At 41.1% G+C, this 18,750-nt stretch overlaps 1 protein-coding gene across 5 annotated transcripts in view; it reads right to left on the minus strand.

Moving 5' to 3' along the window:
• iqsec1b (IQ motif and Sec7 domain ArfGEF 1b) overlaps window positions 1-18,750 on the minus strand; it is a gene marked incomplete at its 5' end in the record, with an annotated part of 214,786 nt that overhangs the window by 76,064 nt on the left and 119,972 nt on the right. The window contains one exon of one of the 5 annotated variants that reach the window (XM_084348728.1): window positions 18,310-18,372. The exons of the other annotated variants lie outside the window; for them this stretch is intronic. Within the exon in view, the coding sequence (XP_084204854.1) occupies window positions 18,310-18,335 (26 nt within the window). Of the gene's footprint in view, window positions 1-18,309; window positions 18,373-18,750 lie in introns of those variants that run through there. 5 annotated transcript variants of the gene reach the window in all.

Below are 18,750 nucleotides of genomic sequence, written 5' to 3' on the forward strand. Positions count from 1 at the left end.
CTCTTTCTGATTGGTTGAACAAGGGAGCTCAGGGTCAGGACAATCAACCAGAACTGTGATCTGAATATTGGTGCCGAGCAATCACTTACAAAACATTTCTATTCAGAAGTCCTCTTCAGATTTACATCATTTCATACACTCACATTTGAGTCAGGTGCCTCCGTTCAAAGAAAAAATGTGCTCCATCAGTAGAAACACATTGTGAAACTTGTACAAATAATCCTGCTTGAAGAGGAACAGATGAGTACAGATGCATGAATGAATTAATGATGAATATAGAAGCACAGGTCATCAATAGTTTATGACTGCATATGTTCCCCAAAGTACAAATCTGTGCAAAAAATCAGCGTTGAAAAATCAAACAACACACATTTTACATGAAAAAATGAAAAGAAACTATACCTCAGGGCCAGATAGTTGTCAGTACAGCAAAGGGATGAAATGCTCCAGCAAAGTGGGTAATATTAAAGAAGAAGTCAACAAAAGCTGAAATACTCTAGATTTATTTTAACTTTACTGATGCTCAAGTGCTAAACAAACTGCAACACAACAGCGTGCCACGGTCACAGCCCTGTTTGATACAGGCAACAATGCTGAATGAATCTCTACCATAATGACTCAGCTCTGTCAGTAACATCCTGGCAGAGATGTTGAAACGAAGGCTGGATGAGATACCAGCTTTCAGCTCACCGTGCCACGGAGCAGGCCGGTTGGGGAGCTGCATGAAGCGATACAGCAATTATTCAGCTTGGCATGCCACTTTGAAGTGAGAACAGACAGCATTTTGTAAAAGGCTGTGAGTCATGAAAACAGCAAAGGAAAGTTTACAGTATAGAACAGTACACTGTGCAGTGATGCTGCACAGCAACACACAAAAATACCATCTTGTTCTATGTTACATGTCTGGAGCCGCTGATTAACGTTTTAGACTAATGATCCTAAAGCTATATAGCCCTCCAGTAATTAAAATCAACAGAACATCATGAATATGGGCTGCATAGCTCGACGGGAATGTAACAGGGGCTCTCCAGCAATTTAGTGCTTCACAAGTTAAGGGATTTACAAGAGATAGATTAAAAAAGAAGTATGAAAATCACAGCAGAAGAGGCAGATATATCCTGCCTCTTATATAACTTTTAGTCTAATATGAAATCAAGGAAGGCAGAAGACAAGCTGTAATTACTGAGGTGGCAAGTCAATTGTAAACCTGCACATTGCACTGTAATGTAGCAGCCTGCATGCCAAAAAAGCAAAAGTACCCTAACCCTAACCTGCTTGCTAAAGTATGAACGTACAAAAGTTAACTCTTGTGGGGGTTTACCCCTTTTAATTCCAGGGTTCACCTCCCTATGTGCAGAACAAACCACTCCATTGCTATTTTGTGGGGGCACCATAGTTGCATCATGGGTTTTCGCCCATACCAGAATAATAATGGGTGGCACCTCAGATCTCCACAGCACTGTGCCAGCGCTGGAGAGAGGTGCAGGTGCAAGACTATAGTCTCTAGAACTTCAACTTATTAACAATATTTAGTCTGGTTTGGACAGGTTGACATCTTCTCTGGGCTGTGCCGTTATCAGCTACGCCACAGATTGCTGTAATGTCATGTTGTAAATGTGTTTGAATTTATGCAGCAGTTAAGAATGATGCAGTTAAAGTTATTTCCTTTTCATTTTCTTCATTTAGTGTCTCAAGAGGACATTTATTGGGACATTAGTTATTATGGACTGGGCAACACATGCTCCTCTCGCCTTATTAAGGACCGGTGCAAACACTTTCCTTTGTATCAGTGACAGTCAGGGGGGCATCCTACTCTTGGGGGGTGGCAGCACATTATTGATCAGAAGGTGGAGCCAAATGGTAGACCATCTATCATGTGGTCCTCTACAGCCTGAAGTCTACACGCAGCTAGAGTGAGACATCGTCCATGCCTGATCACCTCTTCACCCCATGTAGACAAAAGACATCCCATGGCAGAAATGACCATTGATTACTATTGCATAATTCCTGTTGTTAAAGCCTCATCAAAAGGGACGCTCATCAAGGATTCAGTCAGAAAAGATGATGATTAAACAGCAGATTATGTATCAGAAACTCCACGACACGTTATGCAGACACTAAGTACACACATCTTCTAACAGCTATTACGCCACAGTAGTCAAAGATGTAAAGTAGGAGCTGTTTTGTTGGCTGTAGCAGGTGCAGCTCTTCCTGCACCCAGCTGTGGGCAGGAGCTAAATGAACTGGAGGAAAATGTTATGGTAATAACTGCAGCATCCATTTGGAACCTGGGGAGGGCTGAGCCCTTCACTCCAGCTGAGCTGTGCTTTAATTCACAAGCTTGAACTAGCTTAGGCCTGAGAATCAACACACCCGGCGGTAGAAACAGTGACAGCAAACTGACAACCAGCACAGTGACTTTACTATTCATTTTGTAATGAAGACTCCCAAGATACACTATAAACTCAGGGAAATCACACTGTTAATGTGTAGTTCAGCTGGTAGTGCTGGGTGTCAGATCTTTGTATAGTCAAAGGGAAATTCTTGTAGTTGAGTCTTGTTCTCAAAATTCGTTCACTATGACTATTGCTTATGCAAGTATTGTTCAAATCCTGGTCCTCAAGCCCGTTGCCCTGCATGTCTGATGTTTCCCTGTCCAAACACACCTGATTCAAATGATCGGCTCATCATAAAGCTCTGCTGAAGCCTGATAACAACCAATTCATTTGAATCAGGTGTGTTGGGGCGGGGAAACACCTAAGACATGCAGTGCAAGGGGCTCGAGGACCAGGACTGAAAACACTGGCTTCTGTTAACATTTTACTCACCTCCTCTGTTGTAGAGATTTAGGAAAGTTAACAGTATTCATGAGCTTTGCCTCTGTCTATGTGCATCTGCCCTGTTCCCATTTGTAGTAAAGTTAGGGCATTCACAGTTTTAGAAGCTATTTTATGTCTAATTACCTACTCAACACTACAAAGATGTTAAAGGATGTTTAAGCATTTAGATTTTAATACAAGCTGCACACTTGAGACACAGGCACTGTTGTATATTATTTGTGTTCTTGCTCCCAACTCGTCAACTATGGCAGCTTTGGTCAGTGGGCCTAAATCAAACTTTGATGCTGAAGGTATTCCTCTAGCGTGGGATTTGCATGTGAATGGCTCCATGGTCAAGTTAGCAATAACACATGTGCAACATCTGATTAGACTTTCAAAAGTAAAGCTTACTGACCAGCACTTCAGATATTATGACTTTAGACTGTTAACGTTTTGAATGGTCACAAATTGGTTAGGCGTAGGCACCAAAAGTAGTTGGTTAGGTTAAGGTAAAAAAGTCATGATTTGGGTTAAAAGTACTCAGTTAAATAACTCACAAGTTAAAAACAAGTGAACTTTGACTTTTGGTTACACAGGCATCACAGTCTCTTGCCTCTTTGCTCTTTATACTATTTAGGCTTAAGGGAAACCTCTAGAAATGATGCCAGAGGAGTAGCTACAGCATCGTAGTTGGGCCACTGACCGAGCTCCTGTATTTGAAGCGTTTGCAGTCAGAACAGACTGGAAACTGAAAAGCCAACGTTCAAGCAGTAGTTTGAAACTGGCAACGGAACACAACCACTTCAGGGTCTGACACTAGTCACACTCCTGCTGGTTAAATAAAATGGTTGTTAGGATGTTGCTCATGAGCAGTTTGAGTGATTTCCCTCCAGTAAACACATTTGAAGAGATGTCAGTGTTAGAGAGAGGGTTGCTTCAAGAGAAGGTCTTAAAGTTTTAAATACAATTATTTTTCACAATTACTTTGATCATAAACATTTCTACATTTGAGCCTTTCCCAATCTCAGCCAGGGAAAGAAAAGAAAATGTCGCAGATGTTTTGTTATTCTTCCCATACATCATTACTTACATGCTGGGTCTGTTTGTAGAACATGTTTCCTTCCCACTCCGGCAGGGAGTGATTATTGGAAAAATACAGTGGTTTGTGTTTCCTCGAGAAAACCAGCTGAGGCAACAAACCTCCTCCAGCAGCCTCACTGTTCTGCTGATTCAGTTGGCAGAACAGATCCCATTATCTTGTTTATCCTCATGGAAATTTAACAGTTTACCATGTGACCTACATTTTCTCAACAGATTCAGGTCTCAGGCAGGCGCTGAGGAAAGGACTTGCTGGTGGAGTTGGGAGAAAGCCTGAAATCTGCATGATGCGATCGAGATAAGAGTTTATCACTCGCTCCCTGTGGATCTGAGGCAAAGCTTTACAGACATGACCGACAGAGTGTGAGTGTCGGAGATACATTGGTGCCATTATGTAAGGGCGACACCTCACCCTGATCTGCTCTCCTCAGAGTTCATTAAAGGCCTCGCTCTCCTGCATCATATAGTGTTTCCTGTCAGGTACAGGGTGTGTTCCCTCCTCACCTGCTGTGCCTGGATGCTGTGTTAATTCCCCACTAAGAATAAGGCCCTCTCCCCGCAGAGATGGCAGCCGATGATAAACGGCCAGCGCTGGTCTTATCATCACCTCTACACTTGGAGCTCAGAAAACCAATAAAGATGGCCTGCGGCGTCCCTCCTCGGCCCTAAAAGCCCCCATGAGCCTGCTGCCACCCGGGGGACGGCAGCCTGTGTAATTGGAGCTATTGTGAGGCCATGAGGAGCCAGCTGAGGTCTGTGCGAGAACGATGAGTGGAAAGGAGGAGGTCCTGTACATTTTGTCCTCATATGGCTAACATTAGACACTGATTGATAGCTATCTTCCTGAGCTTTGTCCTTGGCTCGAGCTCTGCCCAGAGGACTGATCTTTTCCTGAAGACTGAAGCTTACTACACAGCTTTAGGTGATACTCCCAGCAGCTCTTTTTAGCTCGTCGGTCAAGGAGGAATTGTCAAATACTGGAAGATGAAAATACTGTCACACAGGAGCATTCTTGAACATTCTTGATACAGGAAGTGTATAAGGCAAAATTCTGCATTATTATTACCTTTTTTAATCCTAATTTGGTCTACAACCAATGATTATTTTCACTGTTTAATCTACTGATTATATTCTTAATCCACACATTAATAGCATGATTTGAAATGTGATAGTTTAAAAATCCATTTAAAGTCAACATATTGACTCAGATGGAATTAAAATAAAAACAGAGAAATATTTTCTGTGAAGGTGGTAAACTCAGAGAATATCTATAAAAGTTTATACAGTTTGGATTGCTCTAATAAAATACTGATCAGCCATATTATTGCATTCTTTAACTTTAAACTTGTGTGTGTGTCAGTTTTCACCACCACCTGTAGGGATGATGCAAGACAGATTTCCAGAAATAAACACATTTCCTTATGAAGGAACAAAACTCATTTTCTGAAACGGTTTCAATTAACAACTGGACCAGAGTCCATACTTTAATTTTGGCCCATGATAACACTGTTAATGTGTTCAGTGAGCCAGACAGTGTTAGGGAGGGTTAGCAGCTCTCTCCCAGACGCTGCTTATCTCCATCAACCACTGTAGCCTCGCAGTCATCTGGGCTGAGGATTATTGTGCTCTCAGGAGCACTTTAATAAAGCCTTACAGCTGTGCTCCCTCTAGTGGACTCCTGCCCTCAAGATTTACCCCAGTGAGTAAACACTTCAGCAGAGGTGCGGTCACACGTGTCAGTGTGCTTCACTTCATGGTAGCCTCTCTGACACGTTGGTGCTAAGTATCAGTGAAAGACAGTGTTAAGAATGATTAATGGTGGCATTATTTGCAATTAATACTGTTATTTAGTGAAACTGATAGCAGCAGGGCGATACTATAAGCCAATATTAAGTTGTTATAGTTAAGCCTATGCAGTCAGTTGCAGCAACGTAGCACAAATGACCTTTGGTGATATTTGTGTTTTTGTAGGAATTTGTAAATAATGCTTATAATTTTTGTAAAGTTAACTGTTTGATACTTTCATCCTATATTTATTGTTAGTTACCTTTAACAATAACGTTTATTGTTCAACTGTAAAATATCCCCAGAAATGTTATGACATATCTGATTTGAGGGATTTGCAAAACTAGCTTATCTGTTCATGTAACGTATTTCTGTGAAAACAAGCAAAAAAAGCACTTTCATCTTTGCTTTTTACAAAGTAATTGAAAATATCCAACCTTAAAGAGAATTCAAATCTTTAAATGATTTTAACTTAACACTTACCAAGCTAATAGACCATCAGTGGTGAAGTACTCAGACCCTTTACTTTATAAAAAGTACAAAAGTATTATCTGTCAAATATATCAGTAAAAAGTATTCATCATTCACCAGAATGGCCCCTGTCTTGTGATACAGGATAGTATTACATATGTTATGGGGCTGCGCAATATATTGATTTCCTGGTTTTAAAGACTGAATGACAGTAAAGTGATGTGATTTTCTAAACTTACCAGACTGTTGTACTTGCCTTTACCCACTTAGTCATTATATTGACATTACTGATGATTATTTATCAAAAATCCCATTGTGTTAATATTTTGTGAAAGTACCAATAGTCATCCCTACAATATAGTTGCAATATATTGTGATATTTAATTTTGTTGTCTAGTCTGGAGATTTCAAAATATCGTGAATATACATAACATTGGATATTGTGATCTAAGGCCTGTTCTGTTAGTTCTGACTAAAGGATTAAAGTTGAATTAAAATTTGAATCGCCTGACATTTGTGTATGTCATTTTCAGAGAGACGTGGAAACTAAGCCCAAAGGTTTGTCTTCAGCAGAGATACAGTAGGCTTTGGCATATTTCACTGTCTTCGTTGCCTCGGGCAGGTAGAGCAGAAGCCTCACTGGTCTGATCCTGTCTTTGAACTACTTTGAGTGGCATGTGTGTTAGGCGACGCCACAAACAAGATGAAAGGTGAAGCAAAATGTCAGTGGAGCCACACTGTTCCTCTCATCTGCTCAGTGCTGTACTGTACCCAGTACCGCCTTTTACTGTGTATCAAAAGTGTGCTTTAAAACAAATATAGGATATCATATTGTGGCTAATGATGAAGAAATGAACACTGTTAACTGGACATTAATTAGGGCTTGACTTATCACAGTAAGATCCATGCTGAAAAGGGGCATATTTTTGAATGCCTCTGAAAGAGTGTAAATCAAAGGAACAAAAAGGTGCAATTTATCACACTGCTGTTTTATCAATCATGTCTCGGAGTGCAAGTGAGGCCAGAGAAAACTGCAGAGCTGGGAGGTTGCATAGTGTATTTATTATGTCCTGACATAGCCCAGCCATGTCCTGCAGGCACTAAACGCTCTGTAACAGTCAAGTCTCTTTCAGACCATACGGAACAAACTAAATCACAAGCCAGTACCCAGCGGGATCCAAATACTCTAATTAGCCAAATCGTATCAGGGATCACTTCACTGTTATATCACGGGTTTGGCCTCCGCATTTTTAATGCAGCTATAAATTGATATTCGATATGTATTAAATGAAAATGTGCAAACAGTTTGACAGGACGGCTTCGTTCAGACTGCAGCAAAATCACATTTGTTTCTCCAATCAGATCTTTTAGACAGACTCTCTGCACTGTTATTTGCAAGTGATAAGATCAGATTTGTGGGTCATTGTATTGTTGTTGTTGACTGTTGTGTGTCGCATTGAGAGTGATACAAAAGATACTTTGAAATCCAATTTGAGATGCCAGAGCACCCAGACTGAGAAGCATCTGTAGAAATCCGACTAGAATTGCATTCAAAACCACCTCCAAATGTGGCTTGGACCCTTTTTGCATAAACTGCATTTAATGTGATTTTCTGCTCTCCTGACTTTCTAAAAACAAACTGGATACAATCTGGATAGATTGAGCAGGCAGTCTGAACAAAGCTTATGTGCTGCTCGTTGCTTGCAGTGATGAACCTACATAGAATTATCACCTGAATCTGCAGCTCTGTTTGCCTTTTTGGAACTTTATAGTGAGTTTCAGCTCATTTTTTAGCTGTCTGCCGCACAATATTAAGGTTTTAGTTAAATCTCACTGCACATGTAGTGTGTAGTTTGGCCACAAAAGACAAAAGAGAAAATGCTCTTAAAACCCACAGTACACCACCTCTTTAGCACCAAAGACACAGACACAGTTAGAGACTAGCTGGTGAACTGAGTGGAGTGTTTAGCAGCTACAGAGCCTGATATCTTCCTAAGCAGCTGACCAAAAACAGAGCTAAAAGAGTGAATATTCGACATCCATCCATCAGATAGCCAGAAACTCAACTCCAAATCAATAATCATTTCACTGTGTAACAACTGGATGTGTAAATAAACAACTGTTTGCTAATAAGTTCATTATATCAACTATAAAGGGATGATATGCCAATATTGCGTTTTATTGTTCACTACTTGCTTCACCTCCCCCCTCGTGGCCAAAATAATCAGATAAGATCATTATATTTATTTATAAAATGATAAAACATTTTCACTCTATATCCATTTCATTCAATATCTCCACTGTTCAATTTGATTTATTCACTAAAATCTTACTCTACTATGACAGTCCAGCTGATATAATCCACACAAGTGAAGCTTTGAGTTGATAAGAATGTTGATCTGCTCATCTAGGTTGCCTTAAGGCACAGATATAGTCCAAAATCAGACATGGACAGACAGACAGTGGACACACACGAGTTTGTGTTAATGCTTATGTGTTTCCGCACAGACGGAGGTGTTCACACATGCCTGTTGGTGCATATGGACTTACGGTGGTGCAGATATGGAAACTATATATATATATATATATATATATATATATATGCAGCTAACACAAAGAGAGGGAAAGATTAGTGGTGTGTTATGAGGGAAGGCTGCCGTGTTCAGTGACAGAGCCCACTGTCATAATATATATATACATATATATATAGTTTCCATATATACATATATATATATTTAAAAATTGGATTAGGCCCACAGCTACTCCCTACAGCTACAGTAACACACCACTTTTCTAGATTCCTTCACATACGAGAGGATTTTATAGGACCCAAGTTCCTGTGCCAAAATATGTGAGTACACAAGTGTGTTTCTATGTGATTGCATGCTGACAAAATCAATTTATTTCTGCAAGATTTCTGAGTGTGATAAGGAGTTGAATCAGTTTTAATCTCCAAGAAATCCTGGCTGCTCAGAGGGCCAAGCCATAAATCACACGCTGTATAAACTGGCTTCATATCATGTCTTTTTTTGTTTTGTTTTTGCTTTCTCCATTGGACATGCTAGTTTAGAAGTCAGGATCTGTAATGTATACATCCACCCACTTTATCTTGCCTTGAGGGAAAAAGTTAATATACCCCAAATGTGAGGTTAGCATCTGCCAGCAATGTAGACAGACAGCAACCTTTTTCACATTAATATATTATTTGGCCTTTCTGAGACCATACTTGCAAAGCCCCAGTGAGCAGCCAACTTGGAAGTCCCAAATGTCAGGCTTTCCCCACCAGCACCTGAGAGCAGCATCACAGCCAATGCTAATCATCAGATAGCAGAAAACCCACATCTAGATCAGCTGCAAAATCTATTCAAGCAGAGGTCTATCCATCAGCCGAATTTCACCCAAATCAGTTTGTAACTTTTAGAGATAAAAGACGAACACGCAGTCAAATCTGAGAGCTGTTTCCAATAATAACAGCAGAGACTTTTTCTTCATACCTGCCACTGAGGATTGGTTACATAATAGTGGAAATCCATCTAGAAAGGGTCAAACTCCACCTATGCACCACCTGAATACGTTCACAAACATTTCAACATTCATTTTTTATTCAAGCTTTTTCCCCATAAAGCATTTTACTTGGTTATCTAGGTTAGCTCAGTGCTAGCAGATACAGTTAGGTTTGTCAACCTGAGGTGTTGCTACATTATGTCGATATCATTTGTTGCTTTATTAAAAAGAACAACAAGGTGGAACACTGGAATACGGGAGACTCACACTGTAACTTAAAGGATAACTACCGTTTTTTACAACCTGGACCTTATTTCTAGCAAAATATATGATCATTTACTCACCCAGATAACTTTGGAAATTAGATCCAGTGTAGCGCCGCGTATATCCATATAATGCGAGTGATCTGGGCACCGAAGCGCAGCCTCTATGAGCATTATCTGCCACGAAGCTAGTTCATTTCACCAATATTTTGTTACGATACACTAGTGCTATTCCCCTCTGAGTCCGGGCTCGTCTGTTGTCAACATCCGGGGTCTGTAGGTTGACCTACTACCTCTGACCTGGAAGATGTCGTCTCTGAGCTGCGCGCGCACCCACGACAGCCGGCTTGTTTACCTGTAACTGCTACTGCTAGTTTGACCCCGGATGTTGATAACGGACGAGCCCGGACTCAGAGGGGAATAGCACTAGCGTATCATGACAAAATATTGGTGAAATGAACTAGTTTCGTGGCAGATAATGCGTTATATAGAGGCTGTGTGTCGGTGCCCCGTCACTCGCATTATATGGATGTACCGGCGCTACGCTGGATCTAATTTCGTCCGAACGACTTCAAATGACGCCAAAGTTATCTGGGTGAGTAAATGACCATATATTTTGCTAGAAATAAGGTCCAGGTTGTAAAAAACGGTAGTTATCCTTTAATAAAGTCCTGATCACTCCAGGGATGTCAAAAATATTCATTTATCAATACATATTGATTTTTAAACTGTTTCAATACTCATTTTCTAAAGTATCAACAGAACAGTGCTTTCTCACTCTCTTTTCCCTCCGATAGCGCACAAATAGCTCAGACTAATCACTCACTCAAACAGTGGTCTGTTTTGTTATGGTGTTATAGCTCATTAAAGATGCACTGCATTGGAGGCAAATGAACAAGTAAAGGCAAAGGATGCAAACATGCCCACATGCAAGCAATGCTATAGAGTAGTGCTTATGAAACGTCCTAACACAACAAATTTAGCAAAGGAGCAAGAATTTCCTAGCTTATTGACAGCTCCCGTTTCAACATCACTGAAGCATTAAACAAGATAACCCAGTAAACTCTTGTTGGTAAATGTTCTGTCCTGCGGTTGGCCCAAGAGCCATTTGTAATTCTCAAAAACGCCTTGGAAACGCTTGTCAAACAAAACAGCATGGTGAGTGGGAGTTCAAAAGTTATGAATAAAAAAACCTTTGACTCCACACCTTGTGCTGAAAAGATATTTTAACTACTAAAAAACACTTTGAAACACAATGCACCTTGCATGAGCGGAGAGCACGTCAGGCACCGAACCAGTGAGTTGTTTAGTGTCTGTTCCTGTGGTGTACTGGTGTACCTGAGAGCATAATGGTAGTAATCTTGCTCGCCCAATGTATCACACTGAGTCCATGCATGGCTGCACTGTATCTAACTGCACTCACTGTTGTGCAGCTGTATGAACAGTAAGGCACAACAAGCACATAAATTACTTCAGTGTTAATCAATTAACAAAGTTGTTGTTGATTGATTCATTGATTAGTGATCTTTGTGTTCCAGGACTACTATAAATAAGCATAGTGTAATCATAGACTCCAGCATTAGTGATCAGTGTTTCTCTACCAAAAAGCAGAGTGATGATACCTCATGATGCTAACTGCCTTTACAGCAGACAGCCTGCTCTGTGGCAGTGAACTGTGGTAAACAGCAAAGCCCATCACATTATCCCCTGCATGCAAGTACAGCCAATAACTGACAGCTCCAGCCTGAGTGCAGAGCCAACAGAGGCTGGTTCACTCTAATCATGAGATGTGTGTTGTACAGGTACAGCTAGTGTATTTAGTTCAGCACTGCCAGCTGCCTGAATCTGCTTCCATGCAGATTTATGGGAAAGCGAGGCCGCTTTGATCTCTGATACTCTCAGCTGCAGCTGCCATGAAAGAGACTTTACAATTAGATCAATTCAACACAAACAGTGGTGGCAGAAGAGCGAATAAAAAGCCTGATCTATTTATGGCTTATTCACACATGATGACAATGACTCTTAATTAGTCTCTACTTTTATGTACCATCTGACAACTTCCAGCTGTAATTACTACTGCCTACTAAAAACAGCCATGCCCCTGTGCTGCAGAGCTCTTATATCACAGTGACCAACAACAGCAGCAACACTGCTGCATACTAAATACACAACACACTGGAGCTAAACCACCAGGGCTCATGAGTTTTAGGCTCTTTGGCTTTGTTTATATAACATTAAAACATTAGTAAAGATGGGGCCTGCAGAACAACAGCATTTGAATGACATTAACACTGTTCTTCACAGTTTAAAGCAAAACACAAAGGTGGTTTGACACTGCTACAGTCATCTTTCAAGATGTAAAGGTGCAAAGGGAGTAAGGCATTAAAAATTAACCAGGACTGCTTCCTAAATATTTCAGTGGCCTATTAATTATAGACAAGTGAGCAGACATCTCTAGATAGATTTACCTTTGTGATAACAGAAGATTGGGAACAATGTTGATGGCCAGAGGTCCTGTAATATCCTCTATGGAAACATGCTGACAAAGAATTTTCCAATAAAGTCCTATCAATCAATCTGGAGCACAGTGTGCAGCTCCCACTGCTTTATTTGATATTGCTGTCATGAAGAGTGATATATGTGGCCTTATTAAGCTACTGTATATACACACACAGTTGAGACAGACAGTAAGATGAATGAGAGGGTCTATATCAACCACATCCCCACCATTCACTGTCTGACAGCACAGTTTCTCAATAATTAACAACCATTTGAATTTAATTGTTAAGCACTTGTCAGAAGAGTCCTTACACAGTCATTATTTCATCACTTTGTTTGGAAATGAGTTTCCATATTATCACTGGCTCTGATGGTGTCCAAAGACACATGCAAACTCAGATACACCATACTACACCATAACTGCACACATATACCCTGCAGATACTGTGTACCACAAAGGAAAAACATCAAGATCAGAAGATCTATTTATTGAAAAAGCCTATTAACAAAAGATCAATGACTGTGTGTAATTCTAAAGGGGTCGATCATAGTTACAAGCTACCGGACAATGATCACCTGACTTTACAGCTCAAAGAAGCCCCCTAGTTAACATCTTAGCTTATTTTAGCTCATTGTTTAGTTTTTTCAGCGGATAAACTCTGCTCTCATCAGCCTTTCTGCCAGCCACAGCATGCGGCTGTTTGTTGACAGAAATAAACCCACTGGCACATTCTGCCCAGCACCAAACAGCAGACAGACAGAAGTCAGCCACTAGTTGGGGAAAACCATCGAAAATCTAGACTCTAAAGAAACTTTTCCCAAGGCATTGAAGTAGGATGAAACAGAGAGAACAGTGAAAAGTGAATATTGGACATGCCTACAAATGAATGCTAATGTTGCTCCGTGTCTGGCCACAAGGAGTCTGGCTATTCTATCTAGTAGATATAGAATGCATACGATACAATAAGGTATCATTAATACATGGTGGGATCCAAACTTCTCAGATCACTAGTCATATACTTCTTCCATTTGTTTTGAATATCATGCCATGTCCATGATTTTCGGAATATCCTAGTTTTTGGTGTCCTCATTTTGCTTTCATGATGCCCAAACTGGCATGGACTCCACAAGTTTGTGTTCAACCTGATTATCTGAGCAGCCCAGCATGATCAGACAGTGTTCCAAAAAGCTGTGTAATGACTTTGTGGAACACTGTGAAGACATGCTGGGATACCATTAGTCATCAGGTTTTGAACAAACAAACAAGTAGAAGAGGAAGCAGAAGCAGACGCAGAAGAAGAAGCAGCAGAAGAAGAAGAAGAATTTTTGCAGACCAATTAACTGTTAGACCAACAGCACAAATGTGCCTCCCAGCCAGGCCCTACAGCAGAGGTCACCAATTGGTGGACGGCGGTTCTGGTCCGGACCCAGACACTGTCCTATCTGGACCCGGACCTATAACCAATAAATTATTGAGAATTATTACATGTTAATGGAGCATTTCTGTATGCACTGGCGCCACTTTTCTAGCCTATACAGTACTGTTTTAGTGGCCCACAGAAACCCACAGACCAATTGCATGCAATGTAAATCATCTCACGTGACGCAACGTAGACAATCAAATCAGCGCATTTGGAGAAGCAGGTTGACTCGAGTGAGTGAAAGAATATACAAATACACATCTGTCAGAGGAAATGTGAGTCAGAGAAGAGGTATGTCACATGTGGTGCTCTAAAAAGAGAGAAGTAGACAACGAAAACAGAGCTGTTAACCCAGAATGGACTCGTTGAACATGTTGATTCTTCCCACAGGCAGTCTAAAACCAGTGCGTCTCATACGTTCTGATACCGTGGCGATTATTAAAAGCAGCAATGTGAAGCGTCACTGTGAGACGAAGCACAAGTCTTTTAAGCAAACATAAATCTGAATCTGAATCTGAATTAAAGGCACCATACATGAAGGCAGCTTTCTCCACTGTGAACATTATTGAAACAAGATATGGTTCCAGGCTCACAAAGAGCACCTCCACAGGTGTATGAGGACGGGCCTGACACCATTACAGCACAGATTTAAAATCCTGGCAGGAAAAGCTGAAGTGCACTTCTCTCACTGAACAAGAGTAAGTGGGGGAGTGAGGTCTAAGAGGGGAAGACTGTTCAGTTGTTAAGAGGAGTTGAGATTGTTTTTATACACTTGGTTGAGAATGTTAAGATGTGAAATGGATCTGAAAAGAAAAAAAAGGGGAATCACCACTTTAGAGGCATGCTTTTCAAAGGCTCTCTTGTGTAGCCTATTTTATTTTAAAATGCAACTCTTATTTTACTTGCAATGAGTTATTTAAGTACTTATTTACACTACCTCCAGTTCAAGGTAAAAACTGACAATACTGCTGAAATATATATAAAATCTAGAAAAAGCTAGAGGGTGCTTCTCAGCCTTACTTCCAATCTGACCCAGTGGTATTGCGCAAAAAAATCCCCAGCGGCCCAAAAAGCATTTTCCCCAAAGAGCACATTATAAAAGAGACGTCTGTAAAACTGAGGGCACAACAGAGCTTCCTGGTGGCTGTGGTGGTGGTGTGGGCTGGGGGACACGTGGAGCTATTTGTGTGTGGATCGCAGAAGAGCGGTCAACAAGACTTTCATCTGTAATGGATTTTTACACTGTGGCACTGTTATGAAGGATCTAAAACACAGCCAGTTATTTCCTACTGAGCCCGATGACCACAGAAACTCAGTCAGTGTATGGATGCTTGTCACGAGAGAATAGGATCCCCCAATCTGATTTCCACACTTCCTTGTGTCACCACAGATTGGATTAGTTCTAGATCGCTCTGCCCAGCAAGTGCAAAATGGATGAGAAGCTGATTACAGCTTTTCAAAGCTTTCCTAATTCTCTCAAATCTTTTATTTGAAAGACTGGGGGGGACAAATGTCTCAAATACAAGGCTGGAACCACTGCTGGCATCTATAGACAATTATGGAGTCGGTCAAGAGGACTGCATTAGCAGTTATTAGCTACTTATGTTAGCTCTTTAGAACAACATATACATGTGCCTTCATGAGAGACACAGCAACAAAGTGGTAATGATCTACCTAAAAGCTAATGTGGAGCATCAGCATTACACTGATGCACTTGACCCTGCCCACCATTAGTTAGAAAAGAGCAACTGCTGTGTGAATGAAAGGTCAACAATGGAAGCCCTCTTTATTCTCTAGCCCGCTTAAAACCAGACAGGAAAATGTTTCAAACAAGTCAAACCAACACTCAGTACAACACACTCCTGCTCCATGGTGCCTGTGTTTCTTGGCTCACCATGTGATTGCTCAGGGCTCCTCAGGAAACTCGGCACAGACCCACCAGCGACCTTGAGTGGATCACATGATCAGCCATCGCAGTAGATCCCCGGCTCTGCAAATGCTGCGGCTTTACGGCTGTGCCCTGAACGGGGGAGGGGAGTGGAGGGGAGGGGCTGCTTGGTAATATTATGAAAACCCTGCCTAGTGCAGGCGAGCCCTGGGTGGAACAGATGGAGGCTCCTTCTTTGTTATGCAATCCAGCACTAGTGAAGCAGAAAATATGACTTTTATGTGATTCCCTGGATGTCAGATAAAATGACATCCTAATGAATGTCCTGGGACTAATAGACAGACAGTGGGATTAACAAGAGGTTGACGTAGCCCCCCCCCAAAAAGCCCATTGTCTGGTACAGCTGAGACTGATGTGGCACAGTGTCAGTTTAAAGGCTTACTCCACCAATTGTACATATTAAAAGTGTTTACAGGTCTTGAAGAGTACTACTGATTATGTGTAAAAGTAGTATAAAATAATTTGCGCCCATGAGGAAGCTAATTGCCTCCAATGATGTCACTCATTGGCTAAATTGCATTGTGGGCAATATAGGTGCCAGGTTTTGAGGAGGAGTACACTGGCCTAGCGTTGCACTGCTCTAACACTGTTGGACTCATTGTGGTTTAAAAACAAATGATCAACATCGATACAGCAGAACCAGAGACTTCACTTTTTTTTTTTTAAATTCCAAAATTCTTCTTCCTTCTCAAAACCTGGAGCCTGCAACGTAGCCACTGCATGATATCACTGGAGGAAATTCAGCAGATTACATAGAGATTCTTCCAGAGCCACAAAAGGTTTTATATTACTCACTTACACATTTGCAGTAGTACTCCTCAAGACTTGTAAACACACTTTAATGTGTTAAATTAGTGGAGTTACCCTTTAAAGGGGAACTACTGTTTTTTACAACCTGGACCTTATTTCTAGCATAAAATATGATCATTTACTCACCCAGATAACTTTGGTGTCATTTGGGAAATGTTCGGACGAAATTAGATCCAGTGTAGCGCCGGTATATTCATATAATGCGAGTAACGGGGCAGCGACACACAGCCTCTATATAACGCATTATCTGCCACGAAACTAGTTCATTTCACCAATATTTTGTTATGATACACTAGTGCTATTCCCCTCTGAGTCCGGGCTCGTCTGTTATCAACATCCGGGGTCAAACTAGCAGTAGCAGCTACAGGTAAACAAGCCGGCTGTCGCGGGTGCGCGTGCAGCTCAGAGACGACATCTTCCAGGTCAGAGGTAGTAGGGCAACCTACAGACCCCGGATGTTGATAACAGACGAGCCCGGACTCAGAGGGGAATAGCACTAGCATATCGTAACAAAATATTGGTGAAATGAACTAGTTTCGTGGCAGATAATGCTCATAGAGGCTGCGCTTTGGTGCCCGGATCACTCGCATTATATGGATATATTGGCGCTACACTGGATCTAATTTCGTCCGAACGACGCCAAATGACACCAAAGTTATCTGGGTGAGTAAATCATCGTATTTTATGCTAGAAATAAGGTCCCGGTTGTAAAAAACGCTAGTTATCCTTTAACAAGTCATTTCAAAAAATGTTCAGCATACAGCATATCATATAAGCCTGACACATGAAACCACATTATAAATTTCCTGTATGGTAAGCATAGAGAGTGTCTTAAATGCATGAATAATTCCAGTGTTTTTGCAGATTCATTATTAATATGGATCACCTTCATAAATATTAGCATATCTTGTGATGCAGTAGTCGTTATCCCTTATTTCTATTTTAGCAAAATGTACAGGAAATTCTGCCTTTTCTCTAAAACAGATAATAAAACATTCCATAAATGCACAGACTTGGTTTATTTCACTGTCTTGTACTACTTTCTCTCTGGATCCTGTAAAATTTGATCGTGTTTATGTTCAAAAAGCCTTAAAGTGGCAATGTTGTACGCAGCTAGCAGTCCAACCCGGAGAGACTACAACTTGAGGCTCAAAATTGACCAAAACAGCAAGATTAAACAGGCAGTGAGAAGAGGACGCACTGGTGAAAGGCTTTGAATAATAATAACTCTAGGAGGGGGAAAAAAAGCCTGCCTTCTTCAGACCCCTTTCTAAAAATAGCTCCACTGGCGTGACATCATCAGTGCTACGCAAATACTGTCCACCTTTACTTCTGTCGGTGCAGCGGAAAAGTCTATGTGGAGTCTGTTTCAGCCCACAGCAGCATTTCTGATTGTCTGAGTTGACAACATGCACACGCACCGAAATACATGCATATGCACGCAGCAGCACAAGCTACAACAACAACAAAAAACCATACATTTTCTATTATATCTGTTTTAAAATCACTCCACAAATAATCAGGAAATAAGAAAAAAATTCTAATATTTGACTCTCTGCATTTCAAGAAAAAAACATGTTTTCTGTACCAAGGACATTTTTGCAGGCAAATAGTAACTCCAAGATTTCCCCGACTAGCACCTCTTTCCTCAAAATCCCCCAGCATGTAACATTTACAGTAGTAGTACTTACAAATGATGGTGGCATCTGTGAGTCATGGCTGAGCTGGGAACTTCTGTGTCTGGTCTAGGGGAGGAGGAGAGCAGATAGCTGAGACACACTGCCTAGCATGCAGTTAAAGCTTCCTCGGTCACCCACCTACTCAGACTCACATATAGACACACACCCTGACTTGGCGTGCTGCTCATTCAGGCTTGGTCACAGTGGGGATGATGGCTCACGTACAGTAGTCTTATGATGTAACCGGCGCCACACACATCTCATTAGCAGCAGCCAAAGCACACACTCTGCTGCATTTAACCTACTTAATCTATATTCATGTCCATAGACTTGCACTGTGTATCCATTAAGTCTACTTAATCCTATCTATATGGTCAATATCTGTTAGTGCTCTGAGGCACGGCTGTATGGCACAACATAACTGAACGGAAAGACATGAGGTGCTCTGAATAT

The sequence above is a fragment of the Pagrus pagrus genome (assembly GCF_965226575.1).
Source record: "Pagrus pagrus genome assembly, chromosome: 3".
Lineage (NCBI taxonomy): Eukaryota > Metazoa > Chordata > Actinopteri > Spariformes > Sparidae > Pagrus > Pagrus pagrus.